General features: G+C 35.7%; 2 protein-coding genes across 3 annotated transcripts; both read right to left on the bottom strand.

Annotated features, from left to right (window-relative positions):
• Nucleotides 1-300: 300 nt before the first annotated feature.
• On the bottom strand, nt 301-4,103 carry LOC125845473 (uncharacterized). 2 transcript variants are annotated; one of them, XM_049524985.1, is made up of 2 exons: nt 3,107-4,103; nt 301-630 (listed from the first exon to the last, which is right to left on the bottom strand). In XM_049524985.1, exons 1-2 carry the CDS (start codon nt 3,974-3,976, stop codon nt 502-504), a joined length of 999 nt encoding a protein of 332 aa, XP_049380942.1. In that variant the 5' UTR covers nt 3,977-4,103; the 3' UTR covers nt 301-501. The 2 variants fall into 2 exon arrangements, with proteins under 2 accessions (XP_049380942.1, XP_049380941.1); XM_049524984.1 differs by having other exon boundaries at nt 301-633; nt 3,107-4,101.
• A 12,491-nt stretch (nt 4,104-16,594) lies between these two features.
• On the bottom strand, nt 16,595-17,148 carry LOC125845243 (60S ribosomal protein L44-like). The gene has a single exon (XM_049524710.1). It carries the CDS (start codon nt 17,081-17,083, stop codon nt 16,766-16,768), a length of 318 nt encoding a protein of 105 aa, XP_049380667.1. The 5' UTR covers nt 17,084-17,148; the 3' UTR covers nt 16,595-16,765.
• Between the last annotated feature and the right edge of the window lie 3,026 nt (nt 17,149-20,174).

Raw genomic sequence — 20,174 nt, 5'->3', positions numbered from 1 at the left:
TCCTCCATGGGGTCCCCAAGGTTTTCAATTCCTCAATCTCAAATTCAGTTGGTCAAATACAAATTGCCTTTTAGCCACACTTCTACTATAGTAGAAAGTAGAAAGAAACAAAGAATGTACAGCTCTGTTTACGACTTTCCTGCACAACTTAATCAGACAAACATCGTTGTTCACCAGTCCATCAAAAGTTGGAGGGATGTCAAGCAAGAGCAAATCCCACCTTGAATTACTAATTACTAATGGTAGGAAAACAGAAGGCGTTCAAAGTTTTTTAATGAAAAAACTATTAAGAAGACCTAATAATAACAAGGAAACTTATGGGAAACAGATGAAAGAGTTTATACATAGCTTTATACTTCAGACTGTTCAGGAATATACTGAGAACGTAATCCACAGAACACACAAATTAGCAAAGCAAAAACACAGCCACATATCAAATGGACACCATGCTTCTTCCACTATACATAACATTCATATTTTGCCTTACAAACATTACACTCCCTATCTCAAACTCACGACAGGCCATGGTGAAACTCCAGTTGCTGGCAGCTGAGGCCGAATCACAGGAACCCGCTTCACAACAGAAAATGCTTCATTAAGACGTGCAGCACGACTCATGAATTGAGACACCTTCTGCACACAATGAAGAAAATTAATTAAAGCAGACATATTTGACTGCGAGAAGAAATAGGCCCAAGGCAAAGAATCGGATTCATAGACAATGACAATGTTTCAGAGGTTTCAAGTCTACAATATTTGTACTGTCACTACTTTTCTTTCCTCAATAGTTTCACAGTAACACTCTATTCTTGCACTTCTTTCAAACCATATTCTGAAAAAAACGATTTTCTTGAGCCAAGGGTCTACCGGAAACAACTTCTCTACCCCAACAAAGATAGAGGTAAGATTTGTTTACATCACCCCACCCTTGTCAGACCCAACTTATATGGGACTATACTGGGCATGTCAGTTTATGTCAATTGTAGTAATTCAAGCAAGGAAAAGTGAAATATAGAAATGACAAAAGGACAAAAATTGAGAACATAAAGAGTAATAAATTTAGAAGGGCAAGGTTAGTTTATCTTGGCTTACGGTTGAAGTTACTCCAATACAGACTAAAAAATAAATTGACACTGGCACGAAGGTGATTCAAACACAAACCTCACATAGATAATGAACCCTCTAGACCGCCTGAACAAGGGACATGCTTATGCCAAGCAGATTCAAAACATTATTTCTATATGTATTGTCTTTGTTTTAATTATATGATTTACTCATCTACAAAATATAATTTTTCAACGAAGCCCCTTCACACCATGTGGGTCTGCCCCTTCTGATTTGATAGATGAAGGTGGTTAAATCACATGCTAACATTGTACATATTTCTAACACCATCTTGGTATTTATTGATGAAATTTATGGATTTAGAAAAAGAAATTTTTTATGATTGAGACATTCTAGAATCTAGCTACAGGGATATTGATAAACAACATTTCTATGGTCTTCATTATCTGATATCACTGTAAATCAAGCCTTATCTTTTTAAAACTATTAATTTTGGCAGTAGCATGTGCATCCATGGGGAAATATTTTTGCACTTTACTCTCTTGTTGAAACAACTGCTTCAAAAGAATCACCAATTTTGGTATTATCCAATCATGTGACCATTACATGCTCTGAGAAGTAATTACAAGCGATATCAGGCTGAGCTAGAATAAACAAGTTATGTTGCAACAACGCATTTTAAGCTGGCATTCACTTGTAAAAGAAGAAACAGAAATCCTGATTAACCGAAATTGATACAAAGTAACAAAAGTCTGAGGGTTTTATCAGCCATTATACTATTGCTCTATAAAATCAACACTTCATCAGGAGCCAGATGTGATGCATAACTAGCCATATCCTATACCTTCAAGATGCATATCACACTGGAACCAATATCCTAGATACAATTTGAACATGATGCAAGTGACAACCGAAAAAATCAAGAAAATGCCAAAGTCTGACACCTTCTCTTCAGATCACCATAATACATAGCTAACTTAAAATATCACTCTTTTCGAACCACAATGCATAGCTAGCTAAAAAAAAAGTTCTCAATTAGGAAAAAAACAATGAAAATCTAAGTATAAGACATCCAATCAGAAAGATTTGGGGGGTTGAAGAAAATATCATGGAAGTATGTTAGTATTTGAACTTAAACCTTGATGAAGATGAAATTAAAACCCAAACTGATAAAGTCAAAAACTAATTATGGTTTCCTCCGACTCTGTCTTGCATTTAGACAAGCAAATCTGTTGTACAATATTGTTGTATTCACGAGTAGTTGAATAAAAGAAAATGACCTTACAAAGATCTCTTTTATTTTATTTACTGATCTCTTGTGAAGAGGGTCATATAACTAGAATACCATAAAACCGATCTTCTATACTCACTAAACTGCTAAAGAGTCATGACCCCTTGGGTTCCAGTTAGGAGTTTTAAACTCTCCCTCTTCTACATTACCATCAAAATAGCCCAGCACTTATATACAAAAACTGTCTATGTATTTTTGTCAAAAGCATAAAACATTTCATTTATTTATTAGGATAAAGAGGATGAAGCAGTATCCAATCTAAACCCACATTGAAGCTTAAGGTCAGAGGCATATCCAGGAGGGGGTCACCGGGTTCATGTGAACCCATGCTCCCCTCCTGATATAGTAGTGTTATATTTTTTTTAAAAATAATTTAAATATAGATATGTAAACCCACACTTGAAGTATCATAATGTGCAATTATAATTGGGTGCACCTCTCTAAGTGAGGTTAGAAATTTGAATATTTTATTTATCATGTTTTATTTTCCTTTTTAAAATTGGTATAAGTGGTTTGGATAGGTAAAAATAACTTTGGTCCTATAGTTTTAAAATTTTAATTATTTTTAGTGATAAGAACCTAAATGTTAAACCGATCAAATTTATATCTTAGATTCACTTTTTGTAATAGTGCACCCATCATTTCAAAATCCTGAAAACGCCTCTTAATACGCCTCTGCTTAAGGTTAGCCGTTAGCACCTATAGCAAGGAAAAAAGAATGGAACTAACATAACAGTATTGAAATCTAACCTTATCATTGACGGTAACTTTGAGCTCCAAGCCCTTGGTCTTCTTCTTCATCTTATACAATCTACGACCTAATATCACAAACCCCATCACAGCAGCAGCTACGGAGAAGGCCCACATAGGCCTAACTCTGAACACACAATACTTCAGAAGCTCCAATGGCACCTTCCACCACACCACACTACTCTTCTGATCTCCTGCTTTACTAACTTCTACTCCAACAATTTCATCCCTCTTTTCACCTTCAACCGTCTCATTTTCCTCCTTTTCTTCTACACAAGACTCTGACATCTCTTCAACATCCCCAAACTTGACACCACCATGTCCAACTCCATCAGAATCAGGCCAAAATTCCTTCCGAGTCTCACTACCTATATCATCAATTTCTTCAAAATCCACTTCCATTTTTGAGTTTTGCACCACACCCACATCGGCTTTACCCTCATTCTCCATCTCTTCGATTTCACCAAATCCCATTCGTAATTTTGAATTTTCCACAACACCCACCTCGGTTATACCCTTAAGTTCCCTTAATTTCACTTCATTTTCACCACCCATCTCATCAATTCCTCCAAGACCCAGTTGTCCTTTCGGGTTTTCTAGCATACCCACATCAATTACCCCCTCAAATTGATGATCATCAGACCAGAATTCACCTGAATTATCTGATTCCTCAGAGCCCTTTTCAACACCATAAGCATGAAAAGGAGTAGCCATGGAGAAGTAATTGGTTTGAATAAGAGCCTCTGTTTCATGGCCAATTTCGACGAAAGTATCGTGGTTTTTGGCTGAGTTGAGATCGAGCTCGGAATCCGAAGGTGAGTTTGGGTGGAGCAGCTCCCAGTCTTGAAGCTCCGTGGATTCAATATCCATGGTTGTTGATCAAAGGGTGAAGGAAACCCTAAAACAGATATTAGGAGGAAGAGAGGGTGGGGGGTTTTGAATGGCTTCAACTACCTTTGGATTGGTGGGTTACCCACAACATGCAGTTGAGATTATTTTCACCTCCTAAAATAATTTATATAATCTACTAGGAGTAAATTTTTATGTTACCTAAGACCACAGATTGGACACATCATTAGTTAATCATATATATAAACTCTTACATCATTTTACCCTGAATTAATGGCTATTCTTTCTTTGGACGCGGAAAATATTTTAATTATTGTGATTTATGGTATTATTTATATAATTTTTAAATAATATATGTTATTTTAATTGTATCAAACTATCAATTTATGTGGTATTAGTAGGATTTTGAGAGTCCATCAAATTTTTTATGTGGCTTTTAAAAAATTTAAGTTGAGACTTTTTGTACTTTTATGTTATGTTATTAAAATGATGTAAAAAGTATTATAAGTAACAATAATTATCAACTTAAAAATTTAAAAGGCATATACAAATATTAAATAGGGCTCGAAATATTAGTGTCATATTAATTGAATAGAGAGAATAACATATATTGTTTAAATTTATGTAAAAAGTTCTATAAATTAAAATAATTAAAATCTTAAAATATTTAAAAGACATATACAATTTTGATAGCCTTTCCAAATTTTATATCTGCAACATAGATTGGAACAAAGTAAGTAGCATGTATTATTTTTTAAGATGACATAAAAAGTACTATAAGTCACAATAATTAATAACTTTAAAATCTATAAGACATGATAAATTATCCGTGTCACATAAATTGGCACAACCATAGTAACATATACTATTGAAAGTTACATAAAAAATATTATAAATTATAATAATTAGTAACTTTAAATATCAAAAAGTCATATAAAAAATTAATTCACTCTTCAAATTTTATGTGACACATAAATTGAAATAAAAAAATAACATATGTTGGGGCCGTACAAGGACTCTTGTACCTAGTATATATATATATATGAATTAGATAGAATTATAATGATCATAACAAACTATTTAGATAAATATTATTCAAAAGAAGCTTCAAAATTTCAATTAGTTCTCCACCTTTATCTATAAAAAAAATTAGTGAAGAATTAATTATTGTTCACTCAGAAATTCATCATTATATTTGGTGAACATCCTATTGAAAGAAGTCTCAATCAATTTTTTATATAATTCTTTAGCACGTGATCACATGTAACACCTCGGATTCGAGAAAGGGCAAATTGGCAGTTTTCAAAATTTTCTGGTGCCATCCAACCGAGGCCAACAACGACCTGTGGACTGAACCACGGACCGTAGGTCTGGTCCATGGATTGGCCAACCAAAGTTGCTCAGGAGATCACGAACCACGGCCTGGACCAATAGACCATCGTTGGGTCCATGGTCCGTGGAGGAGGCCTGTGTATCATGGCCTCAAATTTCAGTTTCTGAAGCTGACGACGGACATGCAGGATGGACCATCAGTCAGACCATGGTCCGTCGGTAAAAGTCGCAGGTCGAAGGTTGACAATTATTCTTCAGGCATTTAGGTCTTTTCCTAATTATTTTATCCTAATACTATGTTGTTTTACCCTTCTCTAAGACCCCCATATAAGTGTTTTAATCCTCAAAATTTCCCTAATTGAAATCATTCTCTCAAATTTCTAAAAGAAGAACAAGTCTCCTTTCCAAAATATTTCTCTTTCTTGAAAGCTTGAAGAAGAAGGATTCAACCTAGGGTTTCAAGTCAAGTCTTCATTCCTCCATTGAAGATAAGCAATTGGCTTTGAGGTATGATAGTTTTCTTGCATGGATTCCTTCCATTCATGGAGTTCCCAAATTCTCCTATTTTAAAAGTTAGAAATCCCCAATTGAGTTGGGGTTTTCTTCAATTGCCATGGGTTCTCTTCAATGTTGATTTAAATGATTGAATTATGATCTTTTATGCATGAATTGATGAAATACTATGATTTTATGATGATTCCCCATGAACCCATGTAAATCCCATGTTTTTCAATTATGATGATATGATGTGGATTTTGAATTATGAAAGAGGAGATTATGAAAAATAAGCATGTTCTTATGAGATTTACGTAAATGTTTTAAGAATGCTTTGAGAGTGAAGTATCAATGATGATGATTGTTGTGGTGTTGTTGNGTTTTACCCTTCTCTAAGAACCTCATATAAGTGTTTTAATCCTCAAAATTTCCCCAATTGAAATCATTCTCTCAAATTTCTAAAAGAAGAACAAGTCTCCTCTCCAAAATATTTCTCTTTCTAGAAAGTTTGAAGAAGAAGGATTCAACCTAGGGTTTCAAGTCAAGTCTTCATTCCTCCATTGAAGATAAGCAATTGGCTTTGAGGTATGATAGTTTTCTTTCATGGATTCCTTCCATTCATGGAGTTCCCAAATTCTCCTATTTTAAAAGTTAGAAATCCCCAATTGAGTTAGGGTTTTCTTCAATTGCCATGGGTTCTCTTCAATGTTGATTTAAATGATTGAATTATGATCTTTTATGCATGAATTGATGAAATACTATGATTTTATGATGATTCCCCATGAACCCATGTAAATCCCATGTTTTCCAATTATGATGATATGATGTCGATTTTGAATTATGAAAGAGGAGATTATGAAATTAAGCATGTTCTTATGAGATTTACGTAAATGTTTTAAGAATGCTTTGAGAGTGAAGTATCAATGATGATGATTGTTGTGGTGTTGTTGAAAGGATTTCTCATAAACATATTAAAGCATGATTTGTGAAAAGACATTCTCACATAAAGGATTCTTAGGGTTGAAAGATTTCTCAACTAAACTATGAATTTCGGTCTGCTCGAGGTTTAAAACAAGGAGACCCCCTCTCCCCCACCTTGTTCATTATTGTTGCAAAAGTGTTGTCCAGAAATTTAAATTATCAACATGATCTAGATAATTTTAAAGGTTTTGGGATGCCAAAATGGAGTCCTAAAACTAACCATCTATATGCAGACGACACTATTTTGTTTGGTTCAGGGGACAGAGGACCAGTTATCCAAATGATGAAGGTATTGAGAGGATATGAGATTGTATCAGGTCAAAAGGTCAATGAAGATAAAAGTTTTTTCAACCTACATGAAAAAACACCATTGATTATGACAATAAGATTGAGAAAGTTAAGAGGACTTAAACCCGGAAATTTTCCTTTCACATATCTAGGGTGTCCAGTTTACTATGACAGGAAACACAGAAGATACTATGAAGGGCTCATCAAGAAGATTGTTGCAAGAATTTATTCATGGCAGAATAGATTTCTAACTTTTGGGGGAAAGTTTATATTGATAAATCATGTGTTACAGTCTATGCCTATATACACGCTATCAACTATGAACCCCCTAAAGGTGTGATTGATCAAATTCATCAAATGTTTGCAAAGTTCTTCTGGGGCAATCAGGCGGGAGTCAAGGGCAAACACTGGATGAATTGGTTGGAAAAAGGGAAGGAGGCTTAGGATTAAGATAATTGCATGATGTTTCCAATGCTATGTTTGCGAAGCTCTGGTGGATTTTTAGAACTTCAACATCTCTCTGGAGTTCTTTTACGTGGAATAAATATTGTAAAAAACATCATCCAATCATGGCACAAAATAAGGAGCGTCACAGATTTAGAAAAAAATTATGAGAGTCAAGGAGGAGGTTGAGCACGAGATCTGGTGGCAACAAAAAGAGGGAAGTGCCAACTCTAGATGGATAACTGGACTAAACAGGGCGCTCTATATTATAAAGAAATACAAGGAGTAGAGGAGGAAATAGAGGTCAAGAAGATGATACTTAATGGGCAGTGTAACACACAAAGATTACAACAACTCATTTCACAGGAAATGGTGAATCATATTGTGGATAACATTAGTCCGACATTGAACAAGAAAGAGAAGGACAAGCCGTGGTGGATGGGAAATTCGTAAGGAGAATTTAATGTTAAATCAACATATCAGCTAGTGAAGAGGAAAAATGAAGAAATGGAATGGCGAGATAACATATGGGTAAAAAGGCTTCCTTTTAAAATTGCATTCTTCCTATGGAGGGTCTGGAGAAAGAGAATACCCATAGATGATATTCTCAAGACAATGAGAGTGAACATGGTGTCCAATTTCTATTGTTGTGACGAAGGAAGGGAGGAAACAATACAACACCTTTTTCTAACTGCTCCTGTAGCCCAACGGCTATGGAAGCATTTTGCTACATGTGCAGGTATAAGCATTGAAGGATTGCATTTGCAACAACTAATCACAACCTGGTGGGAGTGGCCAGGTCAACATAAGTTGAGGCAAATTTACAAGACAATACCAACAATCATCACGTGGGAACTATGGAAGAGAAGAAACAGTAGAAGGCATGGCAAAGAACTGGCATACAATAAAATGGCGGGGCCAATGTCAACTGACAATAAAATTGCTACTCAAGGAGAAGTACCCATGGATAAGGAGAACTAAGCTAGAGTGGCTGGATACCATACACACATTAAATACATAAGCCAACCTTGTATTATTTAATGGTACACTTGGAGCCTCCAGACGGCAAATGGGTCAAATGCAACACTGATAGAGCCTGCAGAGGTAACCCGGGACACAACTCATATGGATTCAGTATAAGGGATATCATATGTGACCTACTGTATGCAAGCACAACATATTGGGATAGCCACAAATATGGATGTTGAAATAATGAGAGTATGGAGGGTGATGCTATATTGTAAAACACAAAGCTTTGAGAAGATCATCCTAGAAACAAATTCCTTGACGTTAAAGAACATATTAACCAGGCAGTGGAAAATCCCGTGGGAGTATGCAGAAAATATTGAAGAGATACAAAAGATCATAACAAGGAAACAAGTTCACATCAAGCATATATTCAGATAGGCAAACCCCTTGGCGGACTATCTAGAAAATCAAGCGATGGAGCAAGCAGAGACAATACAAGCACATAACTTTCATGATCTATCTAGCAGAGGTAGGAAAATTATCAATGTAGACAAGCAGCAACTACTAGCATTGCGAATCAAGACCAGAATGATAGTACAAACATGCTAATAAAGAATATGCAGAAAGAAGATCACATCTATCATATATACATATTAAAGTTTAGATTGCAAGAAAGCTTCATAGCCGTAACTAAGCCTCCTAGCCTATACTTTTCCAGCTTACAAAAAAGGACCAGCAAAAAGGGGAATGCCAAACCGATTCAGCATTAACAGAGAAAACTCGCCTCAAGAGCGATATACCTTGAGCTTTAGAAGGAGTACTATGGTTCATCGTACAAAAGTTCACCAAGAACCAAAAACACCTCCATTGGATTCACATCTACACAAAAAGTAAAGTTAGAAACAAATCAGGAAGTGGACACTAGAAGACAAGGAGGAGTACCTTGGCGAGCTGATATTACTCTGTCGTTCCAAGGATGGAGAACATTGATCACCCAAAGAAGGAGAAAGAGCAAAGAATCTGAGAAAGGAGATGGAAAATAGAAGCTGAGGATTTTTTGAAAGCAAGAAGAAGAGAGAGTGCTTTAGGAAACCTTTTTTTAGGGAATGGAAAGAACTAAGTCAATTACTTAGACTTCCTGATTTATTAGGCTTTTTTAGCAATTGGGCTGAAAGAGGGATTTTAGGAGACCTGTTCTTTTTGTATTTTGGTTGAGGATTGATCAATAAAAATGACCACTAGCCCACAAATTATTTTTTTTTAAAAAAGATTTTAGGAGCTATTCTAATAAGACCCAGCTTGGATTGGTTACTTAATTGTACCTTTCCATGGATGATGCATTGGCTAGATTGGATTGGTCATTGAATGATGCCTTTCTGTAGATGACATATGACTTAGCTTGGATTGACAAGATGACGTGCCCTTCCATGGATAATAAGAATAAGTTAAGAAAATGACTATTCCGTGGAATTTATGCTTAGCACCGATAGGATATTGAGATAGAAGCTCTCCCGTTAGTAGAGGCCGGGTTTCTAGAAGCAATCTCTTTATGCCTTACCTATGTGCCCCTATAGGATGATTGTCTAGATAGACATTAGCTAGTGGATCCACCATAGCTAGAAGTTCATGGTCCTTCCGTGGCAAGTAGGACACCCTTTTTCGGTGTGGTGTAGACACCAGATTCCATGTTGATAGCTCACATGGTCTTATACGTCCGTTAAGGCTACTTCCCACAAATAAGAAAAGTTTTATGGTGAGCCAGGTTACTTCAAGGAAGTATCGTAAGTGTGTTTACGATGATGTTCATTCGCATTGATCATGTTTTATGACTTATGGTTTCTAACTCTCAAGATGCGTGTTTTAGCTTGATCATTGCTTACTTATGAAAATGTCCCTTCTTAGCATGTTTTAGATGTTTATATAAATGGCTATCACACTTGGTACATATTTTGTACTAACACATACTCTTGCCTACATTTCCCCAAATGTAGGATCCAATTGTCAGGGTTCTTAGTTTCGTGTCTAGAGGTTGATTTGTGAGATTTCTGAGCTTTGGTGAGTCCTCATGTTTCGACGAAGAATTATCATTGATTTCAGTTTCTTTCTTGTTTTCAGTTTTGGACGTGATGTATGGGCTAGGTCCAATTTCATTTTATCGTACTAGATGCCTAATGAGATAAATGTTTAGACTTTAGCTTTACTTTTATAAAACTCTTGGACTTGAAATGTTGTATTTATCTCTTTTGTTCTATTTCTTGTGTTATGAATGCTAAGTGGCTTGTATTGTGCCTCTCGGGGTCCTGTACGCCATGTTACATGTAGGGTGTACCCCTGGGTCGTGACAAACTTGGTATTAGAGCACACGGTTTAGAATCGTCCTAGGATGTTTCATAAACCACATTGAGTAGAGTCTTGTTCATGAGTGTGAAGCGCGCCACATTTATGAATGAGAGGCTACAAGATGATTAGGAAACTCCGCTTCTTTCATTACTCTAAAGTCGTGCGATAGAGTTTAACTCTATAAGGTCTCTCTCCTAATCATTACCCGATGTTATACATTACATGGCTACTCGAAAAGCTTACACTAGAAGGAATGTGAAGGAAAGTGTGGAACAAGAATCTCTTGCTCAAGCTCCGGTTGACCCTTTGACCAGGCAAGTGACTAATGAGAAGTTTAGGGATGCTTTTCAAGTATTGGCTCAAACCATGACAGCCCAAGCCAATAGGGAGGTTGTGTTTCCCGTGAACCCAAATGTGGGTATGATAACATCTAGAGTGAGGGACTTGACTAGAATGAATCCTCGGGAGTTTCATGGTTCTAAGGTTAATGAAGATCTTCAAGAGTTCATTGATGAGGTTTACAAGGTATTGATGATTATGGGAGTGACACTGGTGAAAAAGACGGAGTTAGCTGCTTATCAACTTAAGGTTGTTGCTTAACCTTGGTTCAACCAATGAAAAGCAGGGAGATCGGAAGATGCAGATCCTCTAGATTGGGAAATGTTCAAAGTTGCTTTCCTTGATAGGTTCTTTCCCCTTGAGATGAGGGAGACAAATGTGCTTGAATTCATCAACCCTCATCAAGGAAGTATAAGTGTGAAAGAGTATGGTTTGAAGTTCATATAATTGTCTAAGTATGCCTCTTATTTGATTGCTGATTCTAGGGCATAAATGAGTAAGTTTGTTTCGGGTGTGTCTGAAATGGTGGTTAAGGAGTGTCACACCGCTATGCTTATCCATGATATGGATATTTCTCGTCTCATGGTTCATGCTCAATAGATTGAAGAGGAGAAGGTTAAGAAAAGGTCTAGGGAGGCTAAGAGAGCTAAGACTGGTGATGGTTATTTCTCACATTAAGGTCCGATGGACATGGTCGTTCTAGGTTCCGACAAAGGTTTTTCGGTCAAGGTTCCTCTAATGCTCCTTCAAAGTTCAACAAAAATAGGGTGTCTAACCCTAAGCCTCAAGGAGGAAATGGTAGTGGGTCCTTATTGCCTAATTGTGCTAGGTGTGGAATGAAGCATGAGGGTAAGTGCTTAGCCGACACGGATGGTTGCTTCGGTTGTGGTAAAAGTGGCCATAAGATAAGGGATTGCCTGATGCTTACCGCTGAAGAAACAGAGGGTAAGCAAGCTCATCCTAGTGGTTCGGGTTCCAATGCTCCCAAGCAAAACCAAATCTATGCACTTCAAACTCAAGGTGAACAAGAGGGTTCTTCCGATGTAGTTAACGGTATGTTGAAAGTCTTCGAACTTGATGTTTATGCTTTAATTGATCTCGGTGCTACCTTGTTTTTTGTGACACCATATGTGGCTATGAGGTTTGATATTTTTTCGAATGTGTTGTTAGATCCCTTTTCTGTCTCTACCCCTGTTGGTGATTCTGTTGTGGCTAAGAGGGTTTATAGAAAATGTCTTGTTATTACTCTTGTTGATTTGGTAGAGATTGATATGCTAGATTTTGATGTTATTCTTGGTATGGATTGATTGCATTCATGTTATGCTTCTATTGATTGTAGAACCAGTGTAGTCAAGTTTCAGTTTCCAAATGTGCCCGTCCTAGAGTGGAAATGGGGGAAATTCTATGCCTAAAGGTCAGTTTGTCTCTTGTCTTTAAGCTAGAATGATGATTGTTAAGGGTTGCATTCACCATCTAGTTAGGGTGAGGGATGTAGATTCCTAAACTCCTACTCTTGAGTCGGTCCTTGTTGTGAATGAGTTTCCAGAATTATTCCAAGATGATTTACCTGGTATTCCTCCTGAAAGGGAAATCGACTTCGGTATTGACATTCTCCCAGATACGCAGCCTATTTCTATTCCTCCTTACAGAATGGATCCAACAGAACTTAAGGAGTTGAAAGAGCAATTGAAAGATTTGTTGGATTGGCTAGCCAAAGTTGCTCATGAGATCACGAACCACGACCTGGACCAACGGACCGTCGTTGGGTCCACGGTCCGTGAAGGAGGTTCGTGGATCATGGCCTCAAATTTCAGTTTTTGAAGCTGACGACGGATGACGGTCATATATGGATCATAGTCGCCCGCCGGCAACGAACATTTTCAAATTTTCTACCAGGATAGTATAAGCTGACACCACTTTGAAGGAAACTATTTTTTTTTAAACACAGATGTTCTTGAATCTTAAATTCAAGTCCTCTCTATTATGTATATTTTATGTATTTTTTATATATTGAATTAACTAGCAACATCCATATTTATAAAAGCAAGAAACCAAATTAAACTAAAACTAGAAAATGTATTCCTATATAAACTAGGACAAACAAATCCTAACTAGATAGAATTAAATAAATACCAAAAATAACAAATTCTATACAACTTAGGATTCCTACCCGAACTTTGAATTACTATTCCAACATATATTCTTTTCTTTTAACACGTAATCTTCTCTATTATCTTTGAATTTTCTTCCGAAAAAAAAATCGCAGTCTTATTTTATATGTTTGTTATTCTTTTAAGGGAAAATTGTATAAAATAGCAAACTATTAATTCAAATTAAATGTTATAACCACAGTTTGATTTAGTTGTAACCCGTAGCAAACTGTTGCTATTTCGCCACTCTCCCTGAATTTCTCGCTCGCCACTCTCGTTTCTCGCTGGGTAGTCTCTCCTCGCCTCTCTCACTTTATACAAACACAAATCTATAAAATGCGTTTGTGTTTGTATAAAGCGAGAGAAAATTGTATATATACATATCTTTTCATTCCCCTCTCTTCCCTCTCCCAGATCTCACTCGCCTCTCTCACTTTATACAAAGACAAATGTATAAATTGTGTTTGTATTTGTATAAAGCGAGAAAAAATTGTAAATACAAATACAAATATATATATTTTCGTCCTATACACTTATGATTATACAAATACAGATCTTTTCCTGTCCAATTTTCTTTTGTCTTTCTTTCTTTCTCGCTTTATACAAACACATATTATACAATTGATTCTTTTGTATATGTATACCGAAACAGATTATACAATTGCTTCTTTTATATATGTATAGCGAAATATACATATTAATAGCCATAACAAACATAAAGTTTGCTATTGAGCGCAATTATGCAAACTATAGCTATAACATACAAATATGATTTTTATGTTTGCTATATATGGAAGTTGCTTTTTAATATCCAAGTAACTTGACACATATATAGAGATGAATTAAGAGTAAGTGGGAGTTGATATTTCTTTTTGTCATACCACCATCCACTGTGGCTTCTACCAACAGAAAAAGAAAATCACGACATCACGAAAAATAAGCACACAAATATTCTAGGTAAAATATCAATACTAAAACTTAAATCTTACAGTTAATGTATGCGTTGGATAACTATGAATTTTGTTTGGCATGTGGGCTACTGGAAGGGTTGAAATTGAAAAATATATGGCTGCAAATCTTGGAAGGTAATTGTCGCCAATGGGTTAATGATTAACTATCATTGGCTAATGATTTGTACTTGGGTTGGGAAAAAAAGGAAAATAATTCAAATTATGGAGTTTCTTGTTTGCTGCAACGTGTAGGCTATTGTTGGGATACCATCTATTGTGGGTTGATCTTTTTATTTATTTTATATAACGTTATGATTCTAGTTATGATATTGTGAAATATGCGATTAAATATTAGGTGTATTATATTATATAAATATAATTAAATTTATGATATTTGAAAGAATTGAGACTTAACTCTAGACTTAAAATTTAGGAATATGAGACTTGACATATTAATTGACATCAAGATTTATAAACTTGATCATAGATTAGGGTGAGTTTTTGGGTCTAGGCTAGACGTATAGTAATATGGGTGTCAACAGACTCACTTGCTTACGAATATTACATATTTGATAGATTGGGAACATTCTGAAGCTTTATGAAAGGAAAAAGCAAAATCTTGAGGATTCATGACACGTGTTCGGCATTCAAGGTATGTTAAGACTTTCAGACTTCATTGAAGGACATTTTTCTAATTAAAGACTAAAAATGGAATATTAATAGACAATGGGTCAGGGAAAAAGATGGGGGTCTCATACCAATGGTGTGATGGGCATTGGTACAAGTACCTATATTATAAAGGGAAAATTTACTACTATAGAATGACGGATTGTAATTTGAGAATGTCAAAGCATATGGTCATTAGCTGATGTATTATTGACTTGATTTGTTTGTGTGATTGTTTCTTTATTGAACCAATATATTTGTGATAGTTGAGGTGATTATTTATCATGCCGATATTTGCTTGATTGAGATGCATCATCATCCCTTTTATTGAAATCTTATTGTGCGCATGCATTGACATGAAATTGAGTATAAGTTGGGCACGTGGAGATCGTCTGTGCTGGAGATTGTGATATGTTTTGATTATAAGTTGGACATGTGGAGATCGTCTGTGAAGAGAATTATTTGATTGCTATATGTGAAAATTGCTCTTCTTTTAATTGACATTATTAAACTTTTGTCCTTTATATATTAACTAAATTCATAAAATATTGTGTCTTTAGGAGTCCTTACCCTACTCTCTAGATATGCCCTGAATAATTAAGTAGATCATGAATGATGTGTAGGTGGTATCGTTACCAATTTTTTCGTTATTTTTTATTAGTATTATTTATTATAAAATTTGTTCTAAGAGTGTTGATTAATTGACTTTATTGTAATTTTAGTAACCGATTCTTGTGTGAAGAAAATCAATATCATTTTATGATAAATAGAGAGATGATTATTGGCACCTACAATAAAAGAGAATATTTTAAGAAAATTATTTTGATAGTTTTTCTCTCATTTTGTTAGAGACATACAATTTTTTTATAGAGTAAATAAATGATTCAAAATTTAGTGTAAAAGAAAGTTTTTTATGGTGCATGGTTTATATTAACGATCATATTTTAAGTCTAAATATTAAACTTTTGAAGTTTGTGAAAGTTCCTTATCAATTATCAAATAGAAATCATTATTTTACAATTAAAATAAAATAAACTTTCGAATTGATGATATAGAGAGTGTTTAGAGTTAAATAATGGGAATATATATATGAAAAATTAATCAAATTCTATTCCGACTAAGTTTATAACAAGATGGTATTGTTTCTTATCATGATGGTGCAAAACGCGAATAAGTTCACTAGTATGATTGTGAAATTGGATGAAAAAGAGAAAAATGTGAGAAAATGGTCAAATGACCCCCCAATCTATTAGGTAATTCTCGACTACACACTTATACTTTACGGGGGTCCTATTACCCCCCTAGACATTTTAAAAGTGGAATATAGTGCCCCTTAAAAGGTCAACCCAGATTTGTGGTAAGTGGTGGGCTGCACGTGCGATGCCACGTAAAAATATTGTACTTTTTAAATTAAAATATTATTATTCTACTTTTTTATTCTATTTCCCTTTTATTCTTTTCTATTTCAGCCCATTCTTCTTTTCTTTGACTACAAATTTTCTGCCATTAAAGTGGAAATTCCAAGTTCCATTTCTAAAACCTCAAAAAATTTAGTTTTTTTTCCAACCAAACTACCATGCATTCAAAGTGTGCAATCCTTAAAGGGACATTGCTATTATATAAACTAAAACATTTGAACGGCATCCCAATGACTTAAAATTCAATTACTAAAACATTAAACATACTACCAAAAAACTAGAATATAGATAGGATCTTCATATAACTATTCATAACAAAAAAATCATCTATTGGAAGACAATGTAACACAAAAGAACCAACATCCAAAATAACTAAAATTCAATAGTGCAACATAGGAGAAGGCCAAAAAGGAAGTTCTGGGTGACTTCAGAGGCAATCTAGAAAAGTGAGGTTCCCTTTCCTTTCTTGTCCCCACCAATTTCAAAATGCTTGCACCTCTTTATTGGGTGCTGTGAAACATGTTTGCAGCCTTGGCATTGCAACCTCAACTCCATCTTCTTTGTGGTTTTAGCCTTTTTGTGGAAGACAGGCTTGGTCTGACCACCATAACCTGACTGTTTCCTGTCATAACGACGCTTTCCCTGAGCAGCCAAGCTATCTTTCCCCTTCTTGTATTGTGTGACCTTATGCAAGGTGTGATTTTTGCACTCCTTGGACTTGCAGTAGGTTTTCTTTGTCTTAGGAACGTTCACCATTTTCGCAGGTCGAGAGGTTAGACAAAAATAACAGAGAGCACAATCGCCGTTCAGCTGGTGCCAATCCAAAAAAAAAAATAGTTTCTTAATCTTTGTTTGAATTATTTTCAGAGAAGTTCTCAATTTTATTATACAAGCCAATCTTGAATATCTAGGATTGGTATTTAATGGGTGTTCTCCGATGAGAATATTGTCGGAGTTTGGGAAGCTAAAAAATGAAGTATATTTGAATGAGATATGAATTTGATTGGTGAAATCCTTGAAAGTTAACAAATTTCAAAGTCGTAAACATATTGATTTGGTTCACAACAATTTAAAAGGAGAAAATCTTCAGGGTTGTTTGTTGGAATTCTATCCTCTTGAATTCTGTAAAGGAACACGTACTCACTACTTGTTTCTCTTTATTTGAAGCTTAACAATAAACAATTTCTATAACACTTTGTATTATTTATAAACCTCCAAATAACACAACGATTACAAAGCTATGTAACCTAAGGAATTATAAACTCTAATTCCTAACTATCCAAGACAAAAACCCCCATGTTTAAGTCTTCTATTCGTTCTTCAAGTTATTCAAACTTGTCAAACGAAAACCTACTCACAAACACTTGATTGTATTAAAAAACTCCTGACTACAATCGTACAATATTTCTCTCAACTCGCAGCACTCCCTAAAATAAAAATCAAAACTCTCACAAAACTCTTGATCATGTTTTGATATTACTCTCAATGTAAGTGCGCAAGTTTCTTCAAAAAGAAACTATTGCCCTATATATAGTTCACGCTTCCACAAAGTCTTGTTCAACTCGAACTTGTCTTTGCCACCGCCTTAAAGTCTTGTTCAATTCGAACTTGACTTGGACTCCTGTTTGCACTCGACTTCTTTCACAGAAAAACTTTCGCGTAGTAGTTTTCCTACTTTATGTAGTTTTCCTTAATTGATTAAGAAAACTTCCTTAATTGTGAACTCCTTCTTCTATACGTTTTAGATATAAACACCTTGTATCACGTATGCACGACCAGTTCTATCACTTTGACATTCTTAAAACTCAGAAGCTCCTAACAAACTCCCCCTTTTTGACTATGGCAAATTTTTCAAGCTTGGATTGAAATCTGCTTGCATTGAACAGGTTACACATATGCCATATGCACGCTTCTCTTCCCCCTTTTGACATTAGGCAAAAACTTTGGAAATAAAGACATATCCATGCCACAAGCAATAATATCACAACAAGCTATAACAAAAAAAAACACCAAACTGAGTCATTAGATACATCACAGATCAGAGACAAAAACCATTATCCACACCAAACAGAAGTGCCTACTAAAGACTTGAAAAAGTGAGATCCCAAATAACAAAACATAGCACAAGCAAATTAGTATTTAGACAGAAGGTGGCAAAGCAGAGGACGAGGAAGGGGAGCCTTTGGTTAGTAGTTCAAAGAAGTGCTTCGTACGATCAGAATTGGATGATCTCTCAGCATTTAGTGCAGCCTGAGTCTAAGCAAGCTCCTCTTTAAGCCTTGAATTTTCTTCTACCAATCTAGCATGCTCCAATCAATAATCAATGTGCAACTGATCTATTGCAGCATAGTGAGAAACCTGTAATACAGTAATTTCCTCATTCTTAGCCGTCAATGAGGCTCTCAAACGTTGCATAGGTGCATTTGCTCCTCTTGAGGTCGTAGGTATAGCAACATTATCTACTACCCCCAACACATCCTTGATAGTCTGTTCTTGCCATTCCTCGATAGGTACCTGAAAATACTTAAAGATATCGCATAGCCAAAATCCATACCCGAGCCCATGCTCTGTGCTATCATCCACGCAGATTCTATTAATGTGACTAGCGATCAATTTAGGTAGATTAATTTGAACCTGTGAAATCAGTAACTCCATGAGTGTGAGATCCAAATAGTTTGCCTCCATACGTTTCTGCTTCCTAAGGAGAATACTTTTGTGTACCACATCAAAGAGTAGCTTATGTAGAGGAAGCATGGCTCATTTGTCCACCCTAGTGTAGTTCGCTAAAGTAGGATCATTCGCAAACCGACGAGAAATCTCAAAGGCTGATGATAGACCCTCTAAGGGAGGCCAACTATGTTTGACATAATGACACTATCCCAAGTTAGGTACACCCAATATTTTTTCCAAAACTTCACCTGTTAATGTGAACAATACACCACCAACACTACTCGAAATAGAAGAGCCAAACCCAACATCATTTATATAGAATTACCTAGTTTCTTTCCTAGCCTTCTTACGACGTCGATTACCCCAAAGAAACAACGCAGTCCAGCCTTGTGCATTCAACAGAGTAAGCAGTTCACCCATTTCATTCCCCCCCAAACCAGTAATCAACCTACCACAAATCACACTTTTTTTCTTAAACGACTATATCCGATCCTGATATTTCTTTCTTTCAATTTCAAGATCACTATCACCATTCTCTATGTGACCAGAGTCCTTTGTTTTAGATGCATTTCTTTTTCTTTTTCTACTCTTCTTGGATTCAACTATGTTAGCATCAATCTCTATAGATTGAGAGGGAAGAACAACATTACTCTTCACCAGGCGAGTTTTCGGAGTAGCTATAACACGAATCACTACATCCCGAGTCCGTTGTCCAGAACGAGTCACTCGTACCTGAAACGACTCTGATGTATTTGAAATAGGACTTTCTTGAGCCTTAGGAAGAATCATAGCAAGTGGTTGGACGGACTGTGTACTAAGTCGTGAATGAAGTCTCTTAGGAATCAGTTGAACTATTGGAATATCATCGTTATCTTCATAGGAGAGATGAACTTGTTCCTTCGATGATATGGGTTCCCCCTCACTATGTGCATTCGTTTCTTCTCCTAAATCACAAATACTCTGGTTTCTCCTTTCCTCCTGAATCAATGCTTCTTCTATAAGAGGATATGCAAGATGGGTTATTACGCAAGGGTCACTGATCATAACAACAGGTAATTCAAGAAGGTTTTTTGGATTTTCAAAGGGGATGATGGCAAGGTTGAAATTTGAGAGAGACACCATGATTTTGAAAATAGGGTTTGATGATTTTAGGAGCGAGACTAATAAAGGAGAATGG

This window comes from Solanum stenotomum, chromosome 11 (genome assembly GCF_019186545.1).
Source record: "Solanum stenotomum isolate F172 chromosome 11, ASM1918654v1, whole genome shotgun sequence".
NCBI lineage: Eukaryota > Viridiplantae > Streptophyta > Magnoliopsida > Solanales > Solanaceae > Solanum > Solanum stenotomum.
Note: the sequence above shows the minus strand (reverse complement) of the source record. Positions and strands in the feature narration are given on the sequence as shown.